The following is a 24,804-nucleotide window of genomic DNA, read 5'->3' as shown; positions in this document are numbered from 1 at the left end:
GCTGCATTCTTCACATTAGCTTCTCTAAGAGATAACTAAGGTACTTTCGACTGCTTCTTTTTTTTCCAAGCGGTCGCCACTGCTAACTTGGGTTTTAGTTACTGACTATGGTATGGGAAGGTACATGCATATTATCTCTGAAGAAAGTACAAAGTTACTCAGAAATTATTCACATATTTCACTTATCTTAACTGCACTACTGTATAATTCTGTATAAAGAATCATTCTGTACAATATGATAATCATAATTCTACAACTGTTTACAACTGTTTATAGCTTGCATAGTTCATATTTCTGTATAGTTTTCAAATTTATATCCTGTACATAGCTTGTACACTCACTACAGCCTGTACATACTTATAGCATATTCATAACATACCTTCATACCGTGCACATTGCAACATACCCATAATAGACCCATATTTTGTACCCTCATACCTATAACAGACCCATTTCTGTAATATATCTATATTATGGCTAAAGCACTTTCTGGATGGATGCAAACTGCATTTTGTTTCCTTGTACTTGTGACATGTGCAATGACAATAAAGTTGAATTCTATTCTATTCTATTCTATTCTAATGCCTCTCCAGCATCATCATTGTAGAATGGTCTACACGTGTAATTTGCTTATATGTAGCAGTCTTCTTTGTTGTTTGTGTAACCGTAACATTTGCAGCTAAACCTTTTTCACAGCTGCAAATTCTGTGTGAGCTTTTAGGGAGAAGAATCTGATTTATAGCTTCTGTGGTATCCTTTACTAGACCTACTTTTATCACTGATGAACTGCAGACATGCTGTAAATGTGATAAGCATGTTTTAAAGGTTAAGAGTTTCCATTTCTTTGTCATCAGATCATCAGACACTCACAGACCTTATTCTGTCTTGACTAAATAATATAAAAATACACCTTGGAGCCTGTTTATTTCTGATTTCCATCACGATCCTTATTTGGGTAAGGGGTTAAGAAAACGGACGGATGGAAAGCAAAAGAAGGGAATGCATGATGATTTTGAATGAACGTGAGGTGTGACTGAGAGTCCTTAATGAATAGTGTGATTTCATTTGTACTCCTTGTATCATTGTAAATAGTTTAGTAATTAGAAATTGTGAATAATTATCCACTGTATGTATTGAGAGCTGCAGCAGGTAATAAAGAGTTAGAAGCCTGTTCTGATGTAACCTTTTTCCTCTTCTTTGTTGGATTGGAGCATAGGTTAGTGTACTGTCTTTTGTTTACCTTTTGTTTTCGATTAGAGAACAGCAGGGAACACTAGGACCTTTTTTTTCGTTAGTCTTGTGTTGCTGACCCTTCCTTGCTTAGAGCATTATATGTCTAGGTTATCCCTAGGCTGAGAATGTAACAAATTATTTAGCCTTTTATTACATTTTAATTAATATATATATATATATATCAGCTGGATAGCGTAGTGGTTAGACTACACGCCTTTGGAACAGAGGATCGCAAGTTCGATTCCTGCCTGGGGCGTCTGTATCCAGTAAGGGTCCTAAGGCTAGACCCCCTATGCTAAGCAAGCCTACCGCAGACATGAGCGAGACAGATAAATATGAAGGCATGCCGGCTCGGACGTCGCCCGGATCAACAAGGTCCGCGTCAGGTGTTGAGGAACCAGGGCACCCTGACGAAAAGTGGGCTCATGGCCAAGCTTGAAACCTGGATCCCGCGTAGCCGGTTACCAAGATTACGTGAAGTTCCCTCAGAAGGTCTGCTAGATGATGTTAATGCAGCACTACGGGCAATACCTACAACCACGATTACCGACACTAACAAGCTGATCTACAATACGGCAACAGTGATCAGTGAGATGCTTGGCTACAAGTTGAACAGCGACAAGGGGCAGTACCCTCCATGGAGAAGGAGGCTAGAGGGCAAGATCAAAGTCGCACGGAGGGAGGTTAGCCAACTAACGGAGTTGCAGAAAGGTGCGACAAATAAGGTGCCTAAGAAATACAGCAAGCTGTCCATACCTGAGGCCTTGGAAACTGCCAAGCAAAGACTCACAGCCTTGGCCAGCCGCTTGAGGAGGTACACCAGAGAGATAGAAGGCAGGAGAATAAACCAGCTGTTCTCCACAGAACCAGCAAAGGTGTACTCTCAGTGGCAAGGGAACAATAAGAGAACAGCACCACCAAGGCTGGAGACGGAGCAATACTGGAAGAGCATATGGGAGAAGGATGCAACCCATAACGGCAATGCTCAGTGGCTAGAGGATCTGAGGGCTGACCACAGCGACCTCCCTGAACAGGGTCCAGTAACCATCACAGTGGCAGATATCCAAGAAAGGGTCTCCAGTATGAAGAGTTGGACAGCACCAGGGCCCGACATGGTTCACGCCTACTGGCTGAAGAAGCTGACTGCACTCCACGAGCGTCTGGCAGCACAAATGAACCAGCTGCTAGTTAACGAGAGACACCCGGAATGGCTAACTGAAGGCCGGACGGTCCTGATCCCCAAGGACCCCAAGAAGGGACCGGTCCCCTCCAACTACCGACCAATAACCTGCCTCAGTACTACATGGAAGCTCCTGTCAGGCATCATATCGGCTAAGATGAACAGGCACATGGGTCAATACATGAGCGGGACACAGAAAGGAATTGGCAAGAATACCAGAGGCGCAAAACACCAGCTACTGGTAGACAGAACAATCAGCCGAGACTGCAAGACCAGACTGACCAACCTGTGCACTGCCTGGATTGATTACAAGAAGGCCTATGACTCAATGCCCCACAAGATCAATGGGGCCCTAAGAGCCTTCATCAGGAACTCAATGGGGATGTGGCATACAACACTAGAGGCCAACTCCAAGCCCATAGCACAAGTCACCATCAAGTGCGGGATCTACCAAGGAGATGCTCTGTCCCCACTGCTGTTCTGCATAGGCCTGAACCCCCTCAGTGAGATCATTAACAAGACTGGCTACGGATACCGACTACAGAATGGAGCAGTTGTCAGCCACCTCCTGTACATGGATGACATCAAGCTGTATGCCAAGAGTGAACGAGACATCGATTCACTGATCCACACTACCAGGCTATACAGCAATGACATTGGAATGTCGTTCGGACTGGAGAAGTGTAGTCGGATGGTAACAAAGAGAGGGAAGGTAGTCAGAACTGAGGGGATTGAACTACCAGAAGGCAACATTGCAGACATAGAGGACAGTTACAAGTACTTGGGGATCCCACAGGCGAATGGGAACCATGAAGAGGCCGCTAGAAAAGCTGCAACCACCAAGTACCTGCAGAGGGTCAGGCAAGTCCTGAGGAGTCAGCTGAATGGTAAGAACAAGATCCGGGCCATCAACATGTACGCCCTGCCCGTGATCAGGTACCCTGCTGGGGTAATAGGCTGGCCAAAGGAGGAGATAGAAGCCACTGACATAAAGACAAGAAAGCTCCTTACCATGCATGGAGGGTTTCACCCCAAATCCAGCACCCTGAGGCTGTACGCTAAGCGGAAGGAAGGGGGCCGGGGACTGGTGAGTGTCAGCACCACAGTCCAGGATGAGACAACGAACATCCAAGAATACATTAGGAAGATGGCCCCAACTGACCGAGTGCTCAGTGAATACCTCAGGCAGCAGAAACCCAAGAAAGAGGAGGGAGATGAGGAACCATCATGGAAGGACAGGCCCCTGCACGGTATGTACCACCGGCAGATAGAGGAGGTGGCTGATATCCAGAAATCCTACCAGTGGCTGGACAAAGCTGGACTGAAAGACAGCACAGAGGCACTAATCATGGCAGCACAAGAACAAGCTCTGAGCACAAGATCCATAGAGGCTGGGGTCTATCACACCAGGCAAGACCCCAGGTGCAGGCTGTGTAGGGTGAAGGTAACGGTGGTCCCCGTGGTAATCGGAGCACTAGGTGCGGTGACTCCCAAGCTAGGCGAGTGGCTCCAGCAGATCCCAGGAACAACATCGGAGATCTCTGTCCAGAAGAGCGCAGTCCTGGGAACAGCTAAGATACTGCGCAGGACCCTCAAGCTCCCAGGCCTCTGGTAGAGGACCCGAGCTTGAAGGATAAACCGCCCGCAGGGGCGTGCTGGGTGTTTTTTTTATTAGGGGTGCAACGATATTTGTATCGATATTGAACCGTTCGATACAGTGCTTTCGGTTCGGTACGCATATGTATCGAACAATACAACATTTGTAATTTATTTTATCAATTTTCCTTCTGACGATGCTGTCTGTGTTGAGCGCTCAGTGAATCTGTGTTCGACTACTCCGCCTAGGCTGCACTGTCGAGCGCAGATCCACTGAGCGCTCAACACAGACAGCATAGTCAGAAGGAAGAGCGCAGGGCAAGCTAGCGAGACAGAAGTTAAGCTCTCCTTGCAACAGGCAAGTTGAACCTCATTCAGATCTGGCGTTTGGAATTATTTTGGTTTTCATGTGACGTATGACCCTGAAGGTAAGCGAGTCATGGACTAAAGTAAAACAGTATGTTGGATGTGCCATGCAATGCTCAACTAGTTGGTGTGAACTAGTGTGTTAGCGCAGTTAGCTCGTTAACGTGTTGGCCGTCTAGCCCCATGCACGGAGCGATCGGCGGTAGCTCGTTAACGGAGATTTGCCGTGTTGTGGCGTTAAGGTCATTTCAACGAGATTAACCTGAAAGCACTAGTGGGAACACAACGAATATGACTGCACATTTACGCCGACATCATCCTAGTGGAAAGACAAGTGGAAGCAGACAAAAAAAAGCAAGCATGCTACTAACTTTAGCCGAGCCATTTAGACAGCTGTTAGCACATGATTCTCCTTATGCTGCTGAGAATATAGCCCAGAAGAAGCGGATAGTATAGCTTTTATTTTGGAAAGAGCCATTTCTCTGTAATAAACTCTCTTTTCCAAAGATGAGTGATTCCTCAATCAGATACAGGGCTTGCAATATCGCTAGCCCGACGTCCCGGAGCTAGCGATTTTTTCAGTCGGGCTACCAAAATCTATCTCTGCCCTGCCCGTCGGGCTATTGTAGGAAAAATATATGTCAATGCTTTTGCATTCTTTCAGAAATGTAGCTGGGTAATTATGTCATTGGCATCGGTGAGCCACTGTCAATATGTGACATATTGAAGTCGCGTTTGAATTTGCGCTTGTTTTTTTGCTTTCACTTTGCAATCGTGCGAACTGTGTATAGAGAGCGACAGCACTGATCTGTGAGTGATGATAATTTGTGCACCAATTCCTCTGACATCGTCTTATTAATCGTTAGCTTACTATGCAAACTATGCAAATCGAATTTCCCAGAGGAACCCACCCGAGGGATTAATAAAGTTCTATCTAATCTAAAAAACATGACAAGTGAAATCTCCCGCAGCAAGCTTAAACATGTGAGAGGTTGATCGCGCAGAGAATCGCTGAGCTTATGTGAGTGAGTGTGTAAAAGCATTTCAGTTCTGCTGAGCCAAATAAGACAGGTCAGGGTGAAGAAGTGACAGCCAAAGAAAAGCTTACCACAAAACGGAGAAGTTATGATAAATCAGACTATAAGGCAAAAAGAAAGTGCAGCTTTATGGTTTCATGGACAAAAGAACTGTGGCTGCAATATGATGAGCTAAATAACCAGGGCTGCACATAAGTGGTCCGCAGGTGCGCATTCGCTGTCAAAATAAAAAACACGCACAAGGGTTAGGGTTAAATTTAAAAACTGTACTTTTGAGTTAAAATATATATTTATAATTTTAATAAATGACAAATTAAAAATGCATGAACATTTTTTTGTATCGAAAAAATATCGAACCGTGACACCAAAGTATCGAACCGAATCGTGAATTTTGTGTATCGTTGCACCCCTAATATATATATATATATATATATATATATATATATATATATATATATATATATATATATATATATATATATATATATATATCTGAGTCAGTAAATAATGATGAACTCTTGACCCAGCAGATATATTGACTGTCTTCCCCCATAGCAGAAGTCATCCAGTGGGTTTCCATGTTGATCTGTCGCAGTTTATATGACAATAAGTGAACAAAATGATAATAAAGTTTAACTACAAAATGTTACGTTCCACAACTTTCTTTTTAAGTTCCATGTCTTCAATATAGAAACGCTTTGAAAGCTGAATGTCCTTTAATGCTGTAGCTCTACTTCTGTGACTGCAGCCGTCACACTAATGTTCTCATTTGGAGGCAGTGAAGATGTACAAGTGCGCTGATTAGAAGATCAAAATGCACGGCGGTCATCTCCACTAGAAGATTTCAAAGAAAACTCCAGCAGGACCTCTGTCCGTATTTTGTTAGTCTTTTGGGTAATTAGTCACTTTTCAGTGCGGGGAGGAATAGATGAATAATGAAATAAAGCCGTAAATGCCACAAAACCAGGAAATGTTTCGGCTGGCACCATTGATTTATCACAAATTGCATATGAGTCAAGGCTGTGTGAAAACAGAGCAGTGTTATTTTAGAGCTAATAAATTGCTTTTTTTTGCCTGAACATAGAATATAAATGCATCTCTGTGAGGAAATTATTTGTAGCGGCTCACAATTATTCTCACAAGCTCTTAAAAGGAGCTGTTAATCCCTGCTTTGTTTTCAGTCATCTTTAAATGATACAAAAAGAGGGTGTGCGTTTCAAGGTGACGCCGCTCTAATAGCACAAAGCCAAAAAGCTAAAAACAGATGCGGAAAATAACCTTTTATCTTCTTTAGTTTGAAGGCTTATTTTCAACAAGCTGTAAGTACAATAAAAGTCACGACAGCTATATTTACAAAACAGTTTACAAGAGAGTTTTGGGGTTATCATAGTAAAAATGTGTTCAGGTCTAATGGTATGTCAGCAATAAGCAGTTTTTATAAGTAAGTGCTTATAAGGCAAGGAAATCTCAACTATAGCATTATTATGTTCATGCCAAAAACTGTGCACAAGATAGAACATAATCATGAGGAAATAATTAAATTTCACAGTTGTTGGTATTCATTGCCACTCATGCAATTAAATTTAAGTTCAACAACCTCCGCACGCAGAACTCAGCAGCAAAGTGCACAAAACAGCCACGCAGCTCTGCTCTCTGAGATGAATAGGGCTGGGTGTCATCACTGATTTCTAGAATCGATTCGATTCCGATTCACTTTTATCAAAGGTTGCCTGTATGAAATTGTTCAGAAAGAGACTGCAATTAATTCCCACCCAGACCTGAGGGGACGTGACTCGTGGCTCTCCACTGGCTTTGCCTTATGTTTTACTTACTTCTTTTCGGAAGTAAGTAAAAGGAAAAACAACAGCGTCCGACAGCGCTGTAAACAACTGTAGACTTGCGCTTAACAAGCAAGCGACTAATGCAGAAAACAGATTTTTAGACGGGAAACTGTTCTTGAAGTACACTGAGAGAGAGAGAGAGAGAGAGAGAGAGAGAGAGCTGTGCATGAAGTGGGATTTTATCATGGTGGAAGCAAAACAGCGAAAGTAAGAGGGAATTCAAGACGATGTTTATGTGAAGCGTAGCTTGGATCTTCTTTTGCTGCTGGTTCAGTTAAATAGTTTGGAGAGAGATAAAAACCTGCAGCTTCAGAATCAGCGCAAAAAGGGCGTAAACACAAAGCGCGGACCCGCCGAAACATCGGAATCAGCGAGCTGTGAGCTGTCCGTGCCGTCGGGTGAGAAAGGCAACAGCTCACTGATTCTGATCCGCATTTTGTGTTTACGTCTTTGTGCAGAATCCGTGTACCTGCTCTCATTTACTGTTTTAGCTGTAACTGAGATTCTGGCGTAAAGTAAATTTATATTTAAAAAATCGATTCAGGATTTTAATGAATCGATATCACGTTATCCAAGCTAGAATCGATTTTAATTGATAAATCGATAATCAAAACCCACTCCTAGAGATGAATTCTGCTCGCTCGAATCAATCAGCTTTTAAAAGTTTGGGGGGCAGAGCCCAATGAAAGAAAGGGCCCAGTCTGATTGGTCACTTTCGAAAAACGGTGACGCTACACCCTCTGTGATGCACTTTAGGAGCAGCATAAATGCTGTTTTATGGTGTATTTGTTTACAATTTAGAAAATGAAGTTTTCCGACCCAACTGTTCGCAGTCACTTTTTGCAGTGTAGCAGCAGAAGTACTGTCTATAATCACTGGATTACTCTAATGCTGCAGAAATCTTAAAAACTCTAAGACAAACACACACACAACCTCATAACAAAGAGCACATGTGAGGCCTAAGAAAAGTAAAAATGAGCTTTTCATAGGCAATTAAGCAAGCTTAATTTTCTAAAATGTGGACATACAATCACAAATAAAACTGAAATTTTAATATGTTTCATTATTATAAATTATTTGATACTGTGCAACAGACTAAGGGGACAGGACTACAGAGGAGTCTGAACTTTAGTTTTTATTATTTTCTTTCAACTTGCTTAAACCACAGAGGTGGTGGTGTCACTGTAGGTTAATTTATTGATATTTTGTACTAAGGATTGGTTTCACCTTTTATCAACCTACCAAGTATCTTGTTATTTCAGAATAACTTCAGATCATATGATCAGATGTCTTTGTCCAAACATTTAAGCAGCGCTTACATAAAGCAAGTCACGAAACATGTCTGCTTGAAAAATGAAGTGACTGCTGAACATTCAAGGCAGTCAAAGAGAGCGCAGGGAAAAGACGTGTAGCACATGGGCTGGAGTGGAATCGATCCCTCAGTACATGGGGCGAGTATAGTTAGAGATGATTTTCCCTTTACTATGGCTGAAACGATTAATCCTTCCAGCAGAGCGGGTCAACACACAGATGAAGGCAGGAAGTTGTAAATGCACATCAAACTGAACCTGCACACCTCTATAAGAGTTTTTGGATTCAATGAGCCTGCTTGTGTGTATGTTCACCAATAAATAATTAAACAGTGCCTGAAATGTCTATGAAACAAATATTGTCACTTTCTGTTTGCCTATGATGAAATCCCACCTATGTCTATTTACACCCTGCACACACTTGATAGTTTATTGGGTTATTAAGGTCAGGCTCTAACCACTGCTATTATTTCATTTTATTTGATGGAGATTTTCTTCTGGACTGCTGAAGGCTACCAGCGTACTCATTCAAAATTACTCAGTTCAGCTCCTGGGTTGTTTTGGTGTGAATGGATCTGGTTGGTTTGAAAATGTCACTAGTCACTGTAAGAGCTTTGTAACGCAGCGTGCTCTTTTAAAGAGATCAAAGGATAGATTATATTTATCTTGTACTTCTCTTAATGGAGATTCAAAACCAGTCAAAAAGACTACGAATGGACAGCGAATGTGGTTGTTTCTGTTCTGCAGCTGCAGCTACTGAACACACTGGAGGGCAGTTCTCGGGGCTGAAAAATTTCTCCTGTGTCTCACAGGTGTCAGAATCATTTCTGCCTTTCTGGGGGCAGACTTGATACCTGAGGAGGTTCATGACTTCACCTTCCCATCTGAAATGAAGCATATTTGATGTCTAAGCTATGCCAGTAAAGGTGCCATGGTTACTGGGCTTATCAGGTTGGAGCAGGCTTCTTAGAAGCAGCTGTGTTCGCCAGATCAATTTAGAAGACCAACCAACCCCTGGGCTTGAAATAGAAATGAGTAAATTCCCCCTCTGAAAAAAATCTATACAGGTTAGACTCTATAGATTCTAATATATGTAATTTAATGCATGACTCCCTGCTGCCACTTTGCTGACAGAGTCACAGGAGAGAGCTAAACAAAGCAGGTCATGTTTTTAGGCTAGTGTAATTTTAGGCCCGCTTGATATTATCCTACGTTTCACAGTTGCATGACTATTTCAGAACAGCTACAAAGCTGATACTGAACTGAAATGTTTTTATTAGTAATTTAGAATGTTCTAGTTCCAAACTTCTTTTAACTGAAAAATTCTCATTAGGCAATAAATGCAAAATCTTAATCATTAAAGCTGTGTCGGCATAAAGTTAAGCCTCAAAGCAGCCGATTTAACTTCAGTGGGCTTTCAGGAGCCACTTCAGGGTAAATGTGACTCAATATGATCTTAAAGAGACGCATATTGGAATACATCAGGGGTACATGTGAGGTGCTGTCCTGAAGTTTTCTGTAAAAGATGTTCAGTGTGAGACTACAGTTCAAACAGAACAACCTGGGGACACAAAAGCCATTGTGTGATGGCTTAGCCTCTAGGGACAGCTGGCAGTGCTTCAGAGCTTTGAGGCAACCATCAGACATGTTGAAAGAAACCTCCTGTTCTCTTTATAAGCTAATAAACACTACTGAAAGAAGGCTTCTGGAAAAAAGTGCATATCTTGCACATATCAAATTAGTAGGGGTGCAACGATACACAAAATTCACGGTTCGGTTCGGTTGGATACTTTGGTGTCACGGTTCGATATTTTTTCGATACAAAAAAAATGTTCATGCCTTTTTAATTTGTCATTTATTAAAATTATAAATATATATTTTAACTCAAAAGTACAGTTTTTAAATTTAACCCTAACCCTTGTGCGTGTTTTTTATTTTGACAGCGAATGCGCACCTGCGGACCACTTATGTGCAGCCCTGGTTATTTAGCTCGTCATATTGCAGCCACAGAAGTTCTTTTGTCCATGAAACCATAAAGCTGCACTTTCTTTTTGCCTTATAGTCTGATTTGTCATAACTTCTCCGTTTTGTGGTAAGCTTTTCTTTGGCTGTCACTTCTTCACCCTGACCTGTCTTATTTGGCTCAGCAGAACTAAAATATATATCTGTCTGTGAAGGTTCTCAGTCATCCAGGTCATCGTAGTCAAATATAAATCCTGCTGCTTTTACACACGCACTCACATAAGCTCAGCGATTCTCTGCGCGATCAACCTCTCACATGTTTAAGCTTGCTGTGGGAGATTTCACTTGTCATGTTTGCATAGTAAGCTAACGATTAATAAGACGATGTCAGAGGAATTGGTGCACAAATTATCATCACTCACAGATCAGTGCTGTCGCTCTCTATACACAGTTCGCACGATTGCAAAGTGAAAGCAAAAAAACAAGCGCAAATTCAAACGCGATTTCAATATGTCACATATTGACAGTGGCTCACCGATGCCAATGACATAATTACCCAGCTACATTTCTGAAAGAATGCAAAAGCATTGACATATATTTTTCCTTCCTACAATAGCCCGACGGGCAGGGAAGAGATAGATTTTGGTAGCCCGACTGAAAAAATCGCTAGCTCCAGGACGTCGGGCTAGCAATATTGCGAGCCCTGTATCTGATTGAGGAATCACTCATCTTTGGAAAAGAGAGTTTATTACAGAGAAATGGCTCTTTCCAAAATAAAAGCTATACTATCCGCTTCTTCTGGGCTATATTCTCAGCAGCATAAGGAGAATCATGTGCTAACAGCTGTCTAAATGACTCGGCTAAAGTTAGTAGCATGCTTATTGTTTTTGTCTTTGCACTAGGATGATGTCAGCGTAAATGTGCAGTCATATTCGTTGTGTTCCCACTAGTGCTTTCAGGTTAATCTCGTTGAAATGACCTTAACGCCACAACATGGCAAATCTCCGTTAACGAGCTACCGCCGATCGCCCCGTGCATGGGGCTAGACGGCCAACACGTTAACGAGCTAACTGCGCTAACACACTAGTTCCCACCCATGTAATTGAGCATTGCATGGCACATCCAACATACTGTTTTACTTTAGTCCATGACTCGCTTACCTTCAGGGTCATACGTCACATGAAAACCAAAATAATTCCAAACGCCAGATCTGAATGAGGGTGGGGGAGGTGCCCTGCGCTCTTCCTTCTGACTATGCTGTCTGTGTGGAGCGCTCAGTGGATCTGCGCTCGACAGTGCAGCCTAGGCGGAGTAGTCGAACGCAGATTCACTGAGCGCTCCACACAGACAGCATCATCAGAAGGAAAGTTGATAAAATAAATTACAAATGTTGTATTGTTCGATACATACGCGTACCGAACCGAAAGCACTGTATCGAACGGTTCAATATCGATACGAATATCGTTGCACCCCTACAAATTAGGATAGGTTATTTGTGCATTGACGGCTCGCAAAAAGGGAATGATTCAGTTGTGTGCAATGATGTAGTAGTAGTCTAGTACATTCTTCTTGTTACGTATGTTGTCCTGAAACACCCATATAACATTATTTGACCTTACATAATGGTATATGAGTAGTTTACTGACTGGGTTACATACCGTACTGACGTATCAACCATCAAAAGCTCCTTACTCTGCATTCTTTATCAATGAATAAGCAGCAGAGCTGTGGCACAAATCATTAGTAAAAGAGCTGAAACACTGTGTGTCTGCAGATAGTCCCACAGAACGCACCAAGCACCATCCACTGAACAACAGCAGATAATTGACTCAGAAATTAATACTGATATGGCTGCTGTGAACATGGCTGACATTTACAAAAAAAAAAAAAAAAGGGAGGGGGGGGTTCAATTAAAATACTTTTCCTACTGAGGAGAATCTATTCCCTTGAATCTTGACCTAGACTCACTAACAACAGCCTTAACTGGGAGGGAAGTCCAAGCAAAGTAACGTTTCAATTCACTGAACTTCTATTAACTGCAGCAGTTTGACGCTGAATGCAAATCCTTTTTCATTTGAGCTAAATGTCAACAACAGAAATAAGTGCACTGCAGGTCTGCTCCTCACTAACGGTGAAAATTAACAAGCAGTGTTTTTTCCCCTGGAGCAGAATAAAGATTACTTATGTGATGCTGTAATAAGGAATCTCTTCTGGTCAGTCTTACAGGCCCTCCTGATGGTGCCGAGGAGAAATCCCTCTTATCAAACCTTCCTGATCACACTAATGAAACCTAGCGAGGCTTATAGACAGGAGTGTTACTTCAAGTAAAGTCATTACGCTGCCTCTGACTTCAATTCTCAGTCATCCCAAAGAGCCAATTATTCTAGGGTTTGACAGATCACTGAGATTATAATCTACTGTTTGGCTTTATATTCTGCTTGCTAGGTTGTTCCTATTTTGAGCATAACCAGCCTGAGGTACTAATTCTAATGGCAATTGCTTCACCATCCCTGGAAGCACAAAACACAGTGAAAATTTTATCCACAACCTAAATTGATGTTAGAGCTGCACTAAACACTTGAGGGCTAGAAAGCAAAGTGAGGATTTATGGAAACAACAACGCCTGTTTTACGAGGATTTACTCTAACATACACAGAGAGCAGGTCAAGGACCATGATCTTAAAACTAAAACATTTTGTTTATGCTGATATTTTTCAAATGAGTATTTTTAGGTTGTTAGTTTATTTTGTGTTCATTTGTTTTTGTTTTCTTTGCAGTAATATAAGGCTGACGATTTCTGGTAAAAATCATAAAGAACCCACACTTCCTGCTGTACTAAGTAGGAATACTATTGCAACAACAGGGTAAAACTAACCTGTCTCACAACGGATTAACCCCGCTCACGTTCCTTGTTAGAGGGTTAACAATCCAATAGTTGGTGAACATTTGAGCTTTGGAAGTGAGGCAAGGAGCCTCAGTGCAAAGTGGAAACTAACAGGATGATTTAAGATTCAAATCAGCTGCCCACCACTTAATATTTAAAGTAAAAAGAGGATTCTGGAACCACAGGCCAATCACTATATAATATGAACAGGAAGCTGCTCTATCGGTGCGTGATTATGGCTAAAAGGATGATCATAACCACTTTAATAAATACCGAGTTAACAATTATTTCTGAGGATTCTTCTGAAAAATATAAATAAAATATTTGACCAAAACTTTTCGAAAAATAAAATACACACGATATTGCTTTTATTTTTACACTCTTCTTCATTCCTGTATATTTTAGCATTTTTTGCAGATAAATGCATCCCCTAAAAGTCCTTTTATTACATTAATTGTACCTGCATGACGGATATGAATAAAACTCAAAGCAAAGTACTCGGCAGCTGTGGGATCCCTCTCTATTTCCTCTCCAGTGTATGCACACAGCACAAGAATAGACACCACTGTTAGGGGATAACACATGTTTATCCAATAAATTGACAAGTTTCCATAAGTCTTTATTACTTTTACTGTTTATTGGACACTTGTAATGCAATGCCAGATGGGATGCACCTTCATTGGTGATTCCAGTGTCTTTGTGAGCCAGACGGATTTGCAGACTTGCTGCACAGCCTCACTTTGTAGATGTTAGAGCTAACGTTTGATAATTCCCATGACCAACCACTGCTTGATGATCATGATACTCCAGTTAGTGGTGCGTTTTCATGTGGTTGAATAGGTTAACTGTCTTCCTCTGTGGTGTAAACAAAACTCTAGAGCACTTTCTGCATATGATATGTTCTCTGTTAACATCACTTTGACTTCTGCTGTGTATGTGTGTGACTGTCTGTTATCTGTAGTATGTAACTGCACTCTATCATGCTCACAGCTGTTCGCAGTGCAGGGAACATCTGTGATTGACACATGCAGGCACATCGTCGGGCAGCGATTTATCTTGTCAGTGATTTTCAATATTGGAAGGTGACAGACTGCTCAGATGGTTCAGCGAACAAACCAGCAGGCTGTTCAGGTCAGAGTGTGTGACATATTTTAAAAAAATACAAACTTGGAGCCACAGCACGGAGCTTGCTGCCCAAAATCTACACACAGACAGACTTGTATAGGTTTTTACTCATGACTCTCTGACTGACACGTCTCCTTTTTATACGTAATTTCTGCTTTAACTTTGATAACCCTGAACTTTGCAAATAAGTAATAAGAGAATATTGGAGTACCATGGGCATATCCCGCATGCATGATTGTCACAGGAGCAGCACACTGTCAGCTGCTGTGTAATGTTAAAAACCTCCAAGAGTTTAAAACACACTTAATGCACCTATCTGACTTCTGTTGTATAAAGGTCTGTTAAATTTTGTTGTGTTACTAAAATGATGACTACGATCACTGGGATTAAGGCTCAACTCTGCCAGCCCTGTGCTGCTAGAAGGGAGCCCGCTCAGGGTTACACATGTTTCTGTTATACAGTGCACTTCATTTTCACACTAAACCACATATGTTTAACTTTACGGTGATGCTACAAAATCCCACACACACTAAACATCACACTTTTCAGTGAAAAAGAGGAACGCTTTCCTTCAAGAACGCATTACATGAACAAGCGTAACATTACAGAGGCGCAGCGTAATGCAGGTTTAATTTGTAAGGCGGAATAACAGCAGCCTGTGAGTTGCCTCGCTATGGTGGGATTGACCTCTGGAACCTTCTTTAGCCTCACATAGCCACGCCCGTAGGGTGCAATGCCAGGTTACACCTCAAACCAGATGACAGCGTTAATCTGGCCACAACGAACTTCCCCTCCATCTGCCGAGACGATCGAGCAACAACAGAAAAGGCACAAAGGACGCTCTCCTCAGACAAAAACCCTGCTGCTTTCACACGGACCACACAGCAGCTTTACAGGGCTGTCACCACAATTTTAAAATTAATGTATTACCGACACCAAAAACATCCAGTTTAATTTTGCTTTACTATGATAGTCAAACCGGACTATAATCTTCAAGCATCTTAGTGCAAAACTCATCTCCTGCCATCAGACAGGCCATTTCCTACCTCCACTACCAAGTCAAGAGAAAAAAAGGTATCATTTCTTAACAAACGAGCGGTTTTAAAGATAAAAAAAAATCAATCTTTTAATAAAAGCAAAGATTTTAAAATGCTGAAGAAGTTAAAAAGGTTTTTTTTTTATGTTCAAATGGTTAAAAGAAGATACAAACAATAACATTTCAAAATCCTTTCAGTGTTTGTGTTGAATTGCAGAAACTGCCCGGAAATTAATTCCAGTAGCTTAAGGCAGCTTTCTCAAGCTATGAACAGTAGCATTAATGGCTTGCTTTGTCTCAGACCTCAACATAAACGGCCCTTTTCAAATCAAATGTCACAGCACACAATGCATAATAGCTTTGTGTTGTGCATGTGTTCACACTCGGAGCAAAAGTCTTATTTAAAGAGAAAATATACCTCATTGGTGTGTGTTGTTTACCCAGGGTGCACCTGGTCTGAATCATCACGACCTTCGCCTACGCCTGGGATGTAAATGACACACTCCTCCAAGATACATCATTAATGGCCAACGATCTGCAGGGAGACCAACGGCTAGAACAAACGCAATGCACCTCATTTGGATATTTTTTACTCTGCAGAACTGTGATTCAGAAGCTGTGACGCATCTGAGGTGAGACCAAAGAGCAAAGTGACGATATAATTGGCAAAGGGGTGAGACTGAAATGAGTCCTGCAAGTCTCATCTCCCCTGGTGGGTGAACCGGACTGGTCACCAGTGGAAACATCATTAGTCTCTTAAAAATGGAGCATGGACGGCAAGCCCACCTGTAAAACTTTACCACTAGATCTCTCTGTGCTTCTTTTTTGCCTCACTGTCTACACAACTACACAAACACACAATATTAACATCCCTTCCTTAATATTTTTTAGGACTCCCTTATGCTGCAAAGACAGCTCTGACCTCTCCGGGCACGGACACGAGTAATGACACAAAAGAACAGTGGCGCGGCTGCCCCTCTGTTGGTCTTCCATGGTCTCTTGTGTTCTGGGGGCCTCTGGATGTCTGGAGTTTTGATCTCCTCCATACCCGCTTCACACCCTGGAGGACGGGGCTGTGGCCCCCCCACACTCCCTAGCAGATCATTACATGGAGAAACCTTTGGAATGCAAGCATGCTGATCCACACAGGTATGCACACATGGGTATTCACAGACACGGACTAAAGCTTTCTTGGCTGCTGCCTCAAAGCACACTGTGCGCTGTCTATCTTGCGTGCTGCACAATATCGTTTATTATTTAGTAAATATTGATATCTATGACTAGCTAGTTTATTGTGATGGTGCTTTGTTTTCTCTATTATTATGTTACTCTTTGTTGTTTGCTGTCTCCTCTGTTTGTTTTTTTTGTTTGTTTTTTTTTTTCTCCATACAGGTGACCCAGGAGTTCTTTTTTTTTTTCTCTCTCTCTTCCCCCCCCTTCTCATCGTCTCTTCTCCCCTTTGGTTTTCTTTCTTTCTCTCCCCCTCTTTCTCTCATTCATTCCCCCTGTCCTATTTATTAAAAAAAAAAAAAAAAAAAAAAATGACAAAGGATGAACTGAAGCTCTGCCATCACGTAATGTCGCATACTGCTGTTTCTGATGTCATTTAAAGAAAAAAAAAAAAAAAAAAAAAATGACACAAAAGAAACAAAAGGTCTTGCTGTGTATGCGCTCTTATTACAAAGCAAAGGTTTACTGTTGCCGTAGAACCGGTATCTTAATGTGCTTTACATATTCTGTGTGAATTAGAGCTGTGCAATATGACAATATATAAAAGATGATGAAATGAAAACCTTTTCATCTCTGTCGTTCATGCTCTATCCTTTATTTCATGGTGTTGCAAAATACACTGTTTACTGCAATATGTTTTCCTCGTTTGGTGACGGTGCTCAATCTTATGCAGCAACACATGGATGCAGGCACACATGTGAATATCAACTCAGTGAGTACAGGTGAGACAAAACTAGGAAGCTCTGAATAACAGAAGGATCAGTAAAGACAAATCAAGGCGCTTGTTCCTAAATGAGGGGTTACCTCTGTAGTATGGATGGTTACATAAAGTCTAATGTGGACTATAAAACTGCACTGTACACGCCAGTCTCGAAAAGAGATGGGAGAAACACCCTTCAGCTATGTTACGAGTGCTGATGTTCCATCATCTGCCCACGAGATGGACAGAAACGTGTTTAAAATCCCACAAACTACCAGCTAATGCGAACAGTCACACAGAGGACGAGCAAGTAAATAAATACCCAGTCAACACACATATGTGGGGCCCAAATAGGGAGTAGCAGGGCTAATATTTGGGGCTTACTTGGGAAACCCAACTGGGGTCCAGCTAATTTTGTCCTCAGTTTCCATGGTGGCCCAAAGTGTGTTTCCCCAGATGGGTTTATGCTGGGTCCCGGATAAGCCCCAAATCAGGCCCAGTCAAAAAAAATATGTGGGGCCCAGATGGGTAGAAGCAGGTCTGATGGTTGGGGCCCACTTGGGTTACCCACCTGGGACCCAGCTAATTTTGTCCTCAGTTTCCATGGTGGCCCCAAATGTGTTTGCCCAGATGGATTAATGATGGGACCCGGATGGGCCCCAAATCAGGCCCAGTCAACAAATGAGTCTGGGGCCCAGATGGGTAGAAGCAGGTCTGATGGTTGGGGCCCACTTGGGTTACCCACCTGGCACCCAGCTACTTTTAATAATAATGATGCATTTTATTTGAGGGCACCTTTCAGAAACTCAAGGTCACCTTACAAAGAACAAAATTAATAAAAGGAACAATAGTCATAAAATATATAAAATAAGTTAAAATTGCAAAACAGAGCTTGACAAAATCAGCACTAAAGCGAATAAGCCAGTTTAAACAGATGTGTTTTGAGCTGTGTCTTAAATACGGAAAGGGAGTCAATATTTCTTATGGCTGGAGGAAGAGAGTTCCAGAGCCGGGGAGCAGAGCAACTGAAAGCTCTGTTCCCCATAGTAATAAGGCGTTTCCATGATGGCCTATAGTTATAACTATAGGGCTGTGCGATATGACCAAAATCTCATATCCCAGTATAAGACATTTATCGTCCCGACAACGATATATATCAAAAATTTTTTACATTTTCTGTAAATTCTGTGAATCTCAGGCAACTCGACTTGCACGAACTGTTTTCAGCTGGGCGTTGCGATGAAAAATATTGCCGTAAACAGTTTATTTTGCGACACAATGAAACAAACAATAGCGTAAAATTAAAAATATATATTTTGGGCGCTATATTTGAATATCTGATTTTTTGATCACCAAATATCGGTATTGGTATTGGAATTAAAAACCCCAATATCAGCCAAGCTCATGTCTTATATTACCCAGATGAGATTTTCGTCCTCTACACAGGCCTAGTTTGAGTCTTTTCACTTTCAAGGGATCTATACATAGATTTTTTTATTGCTTTGTTGCCTTAATTTGAAAAACAAAAAATGCTCATAAATATCTGTTAATGTCAAAGATGGAAAACTGAGCTCCTGAATGTAGGTATTATTCCACTCTTCAATGTTGAAGTTACTGCCTTAAAGGTTCTAAAACGTAGCAGCACAATGCTGAGCGTTACTGGACTGTAAGAGTGTGCTGTGGATAGCAAATCACTAATGCAGTCAGTGTACCAAACATCAAAGCAAGTCATTCAGCAAGCAAAATGCTGATTAGTTTGTGAGCATAATGGTTAACGTTGTGTGCCATATTTTTCTTTCTGATGTGGGGGAAATGTGGGCTACTTATTTCATGTGCATCAGCTAAAATGTGCATGGCTAAAATGTGACATTAGTTTCATTACAGCAGCGCAAACACAACCAGCAAACTGTAAGAAACCACTGCAAGCATTATATAAACAACTATTTTTGCACCAGGATGAGGCTTTCTGGTCTGTTACCGGGTGCAAAAATCTGTTCCGCATCAGTGTTTTCAAAGTTCCACATCCATCATGGTTAACTCAAAGCAAATTCAGACTGCTTTGATGACCTGCCTCAAAGTCACATTAGCTCAGTGATCCAGCACGCAAAGCTCCAATCAACACCTGTCAACCTCCACTACTGCAACTGTCGACAGAGGGAACTTGGATGTTTTGATAGATCCATGTCGGTATGAAGTCCAACATGCAGCAGCTGTTGCGTGCAGCAACATAAAACACTGCTCACCACTGTCCTCTTTATTGTTTGGCAAGCGTGAGCCAATTAATTTGACCTAGTTTTACATGAGAGAATTCTTTAGGTAGCTTTGGCTCCTTCTGCCTCCAATCAGTGTCTCTCCCCACTGCAGGGGTCTGAGTTTGTGCTATACAGAGTGGACTCTGGTCAATTAGGCTTCCTCATCCAACGCCCACACTAAGGTATGTGTCAGCCTAACAAATGTAACTGTGCATGAAACTGGTGCCAATTTACCAGTTTGTGCCAGAAAAGATCAATTTGGTTCAATGAAGCGGCTCCGAAGATGCACGGCATCAGGATGTTTTCTGAGGAGCTGACGACGAGGCATGATTGCAAAAGCATTCAAATGTAATGTTTCCAGCAAAAAGCCTGGAAAAAAAAGAATTTCCTATTAAAAAAAGAAACTCACAACATTTAAAGACCCCTTCAAATGAAAACCAAGTTTTTAATTCTCCTAACATTTTAAATGCTAAACAACATTATGAATGAGGTAAGGAGTAAATGCCATTGCTCAGCATATCTCTTTGGAACACAGTGTATTTCTAAGAGTCTGTGATGGAAGAAGCACACTCGGAGGCAGGAATGATCTTTTGTGGTGCAGTGAGATTTTGCAGACACATGACTACTATCCACATGGCATTAACTTGTCTGCCATTTTGAATGTGTAACAATCGTAAAGACAATGTAGAGTAAAGTGAATAAGGCGCCTGTCGCACATGTCTGGACACTGATCTATGACCATCTGACCGTGTGAAAACTACCAGCTCTAAGGGTAAAATTAGTACTGCCAGACTGATTGCAAGTGGTTGCTGGAGTTCGATGGCAGTTGCAAGGAAAAATAATTGCTAAAAATCCAATCACACAGGCCTACAGGCTGGTCAGTGACCTGCTGGCAACCACCCGTCACTAGGGAAAAACATCTTTCCCAACCAGATGGCAAAAACCTTGTGATTTCTTTCGTTGCTAGCATATTGCTGCTGACATAGTTTGACTGCATGTCTACAAACACTGTCCAGTCCAGCCACTCTCACAGCTGTAGCGAAACTGTGGAAAGTGCAACACAAACTGAAGACTGTTCATCTTCAAAGTAAAAGCCTTTTGAAATACGTTGTATCCATTGCTTTCCATTGATAGGGTTTCTAAGCAGAAAGACAAAATCAAATTTACTCACGATGTTTAAAAGAGATTTGAAAACTACTGCAAACAGTGCTAATCTCCCCTCTGTTTTTGGCACACTCCAAAATCCCCCCCCCTTATAAAACAATTTGGAATCCCCCGTTTCCTGTTTGATAGTGTGGGCCTTCAACATGGTGGCCATGGGCTGTGAACGACAAACCTTCCTTACAAACGTTTCAGCAGTACTGGCAATAAAAATGATTCTACTTGAATAATATGATTTTGATCTGCAGCACGACCAAAATCATTGTGACCATGTGGTATGAACTTTTAATCTTTTGAAACGGTTTCTTTGATGACTGCAACTCACAGTTGTTGTGTTTAGAGTGACTGCTATCATATCATGTCTACCAACAGTCTGACTGAATGGGGTCAAGCTGGCAATTTCAGGCAATCTGTTTATAATAATACAGCAACTAACTGTAAAAAATCGGGGGGGAAATCACATATTTGCTGCTGTTTACACAGAAATTCACAGTAACTACTTACCATTCTGAATCTAAATGGAACCTTCACAATAGTGATGTTGCTAAAGGACATGTCTGAGATCATTTGCACGCATTCGGCAATCTGTGTATCAAATTAGGCATCAACAATTGTGTAACTCGACTGGTATTGTGGTACTGACTACTAATGCCTGATGCAGTCCCATTCTTGCATATTGTTTATTTCCTGCTTCTACAGTGTGGTAAACTATGAGGGGATATTGGGCTTACGTTTTTCCTGCAATGATGAACCGACAACAACAATTTTATGTGTATGTGATGCTTTGGCTTCTGAACTGCTTAAAAAGAACCAAACATGACTGCGTTTTGTTCATAAGATAATTGACATGTTAAATGAATAAGTTCAACAGTTCTTGAAGTCTTCACTTTCATATGAGTTTCCTGCTGGGAGTGACACAAACACCCTGATATCTACAAATGCTTTGACTTTGACATCAAGAAGACTGAGACACTTCTTTGCCATTCTGCGGTGGTCTCTGAGGGCTTCCAAATCTTTGCACTGACAGTTAATACTCATGCAGCAGCCTTGCCAGGAATGCTGTTTGTTCCAAGCTGGACCACAACTGACTAATTTCTTGTTTAGTTAATCATGCAATACATAATCAGAATCACGCTAAGCTCTGGGAGTTAGTCTCTGAAAAGGGATATAACTGGCTCGCAATCATCAGCTTACACCAACGACATAAACCAGACGTCAGTGAAGACAATCGGCTGAGGACATGACTTTCTTTTAATAGCAAAACCAAAGAGAAAGACATTCAAATTAGAAGGGAGCGATGGTGCCACGTCAAGTCACCTTGTCACGGTCCTCAGGCCAATCTGAAATATCTAATGGGCAAGAGTAGTGCATTTCTGCATGAATACACCGAATGGTACAACCAAGATGTGATTTACTGCTGCTAATGGGTACAAACGATTGTTCAGAATCTGCCTCAAATCATCAAAAATAAAATGGGTGCCCAAAGGAAGCATATTAACCCTTTAAGACCTACCATAGAACCAAGTTCGCCAGAGCTTATATTATATTTTTACATGCTGTGGAGCCATTTTTGGGGGCATTTCAAGTTGCTATACATCAATACAACCATTATAGCCCAAACTTTAATAATATGTCTGCATTAGGTGCATAGTAATTACATAAATTGCAAAAAAGTGCAATAAACTACAAAAAAATTGAAAATCGTTTTTGTTTTTTTAACATATATTTCTAGTTAGAGAAATTTAAGAGGCTTATCCCTCAAAACTGTAAATACAAAAAAGTTACACAAACTAGTTTCCCACCACAGGAAATTTATTTTGAGTGTCTTCATAGTTTTATTTTTGAAATACACCAATTTTTATATACTGCAGGAAAAACGAAAATAAATATTATAATGCAAATTTACAAAATAACAGCATATGCATCAAAATAAACTATTTCCAGCAGTGCAATATGAGTCCTAAGCATCCCAGAAACGACACAGAAAGTCATAAACTCAAACATAACTTTTTAAAACACATAACAAGTAAAACACAAGCTCATAAGGCCCCGATCGTAAAAAACTACATTTCCGCAAAATGACGTCACTTCCGGTTTCGGGCAGGTCATGCGGTCATGTGATAGTTCGCGCTGATGGACGTAGGAAGTGTTACAAACAGCTGATGGATCGGCGAAGCCTGTTTCTGGAATATCATGTTTTTGTTGCTGCAAGTGATTTTTATGCAGTTTTTGCAAAGCTATATGTGGAAGGAAACTGTGACCTAGGACAAGCTGATGGCATAAGATGTAAGTACAACTCCTCCAGTTTCATATGCACATAAAATTATTGTGCTAGCTTAAGTGGTTGCAGAGCTACCGGGATTTAAAAATAGTTACGCAAAACAGAGCGTGCCCGCTCCGATCGGCTGTAAAGGGTTAACAGATTTATTTAAGCGTTTAGTGACCAATTAGCTACGGGTCTTCTCATGCAAGGCCAATAAAGCTGCTGCATTTCATCAGTACAAACAGAGTCTTCTCTGCTCTTCTAAAGTCAGGACGGGCAGACGTTTTCCTGACAGGCAGGACGGGTTTGACAGGCTGCTTAGCTGCTGTCCAAGACGTAAAAAGGAATCCATCGATCAAATCCAAAAAGCTATTTGATCATCAGAACAAGAAGCGGTTGAAGTCTCTCATCAGCGAGGCACAAACTGAATTCATTCATTTCATCCCATTAAAAGCAGTTGCACAAATCAAAGCGCGGCAGACGTAATGTCACGCTACAGTAGCTCCAATGCAGAAGCCCACACAGATTTGAACTCAGGTGTCCTCTAACTGCTTGAGAACAACACTGATGTTTTTATTAAGCGATTACAGCATTGAATGTAAGTTAAGATTGATATAAAGTTCCAGTATTGTCTTTCCTGATGCTGCTTTTAAGTCAAAACCCCCAGTTTGAACCAAACAAATCCTGACATAAAGGAGACAAGCTGTAACAATCTCTGATTTCCACACTGGGAGAAAGCCAACATCTGGTAGGAAATGATGCAGCGGCACGGTTGACAGGAATAAGATCGGCCAAGTCAGAAAAACCTAAAGGGTGTTTTGGAGTAGAGCCTGGATGGTGTATTGGAGTGTGTATTCACAGAAGGAAATTAATAATATTTTAGCACATCAGTGTGTGTGTGTGTGTGTGTGTGTGTGTTTGTGCTTGTTTTGGCTCTAGGGTTTAGAGCTAAATGAAATGACTGCAGTCCAAACTGATAAAAGCTAAATATGATTTAAACTTGTCTGCATCAAATTGCTGTTCAAAAAGCATTAACATTTTTATTTACAATGCTTCAGTCTGTCAGTCACTATCTATGATTTATTTAAACGTTTGCGCATTAACTGCATGCACACAAAGCAGTAACAGGGGCCAAACTGTGCAGGACATTAAACCTGTATGACCAGTATTCTTAGGTAAGCCTTCTTAATTTGACAGCTGGGATTTCTCTGACTAGAATTTTCAAAAATGACATCCGGCTCCTTCAGGTAGACTCAAGCTTTTATGTTATTTTTAACCTCACAGGGGACAATAACGATGGGGGGGAGAGAAAAAAGGCAGCAACGTTTGAGTTCCTTGAAATTCATTTCTGAGCATTCAACCATGCAACAACATTATGCCCTCTTAAAATGAGGAGTACTCTGCTGTGTGCTTAAAAGGGAACCTCTGGTATAAAAACACACACACTCACTCACACACACACACACACATAAGCAGTTGCAGCCACAGCGATATAAATTACATATTTAATGAAAAGTCCCTGCTTCTAAATTCAAAATTTAAGGTAGGAGGGGGAAAGAGGTTTCAGCTTTCCAAGACGCGTAGGACTGAAGCAGGTTATTCGCTGTTTGTTACTGCCAATAAGTCTG

General features: G+C 41.3%; 2 protein-coding genes across 4 annotated transcripts in view; one reads left to right on the top strand and one right to left on the bottom strand.

Moving 5' to 3' along the window:
• The window catches only part of esamb (endothelial cell adhesion molecule b), a 65,091-nt gene that overhangs the window by 39,589 nt on the left and 698 nt on the right, over nucleotides 1-24,804 (bottom strand). The gene's annotated exons all lie outside the window — the stretch shown is intronic.
• The window catches only part of LOC146694268 (roundabout homolog 2), a 103,010-nt gene continuing 100,621 nt past the window's right edge, over nucleotides 22,416-24,804 (top strand). For both annotated transcript variants that reach the window (XM_085430359.1, XM_085430358.1), the window contains exon 1: nucleotides 22,416-23,199. In XM_085430359.1, the coding sequence (XP_085286485.1) occupies nucleotides 22,992-23,199 (208 nt within the window). In that variant the 5' untranslated portion in view covers nucleotides 22,416-22,991. The remainder of the gene's footprint in view (nucleotides 23,200-24,804) is intronic.

This window comes from Copadichromis virginalis, linkage group LG14 (genome assembly GCF_057382275.1).
Source record: "Copadichromis virginalis isolate Kocher_CV1m ecotype Utaka linkage group LG14, C_Virginalis_male_GT1.1, whole genome shotgun sequence".
Taxonomy (NCBI): domain Eukaryota; kingdom Metazoa; phylum Chordata; class Actinopteri; order Cichliformes; family Cichlidae; genus Copadichromis; species Copadichromis virginalis.
Note: the sequence above shows the minus strand (reverse complement) of the source record. Positions and strands in the feature narration are given on the sequence as shown.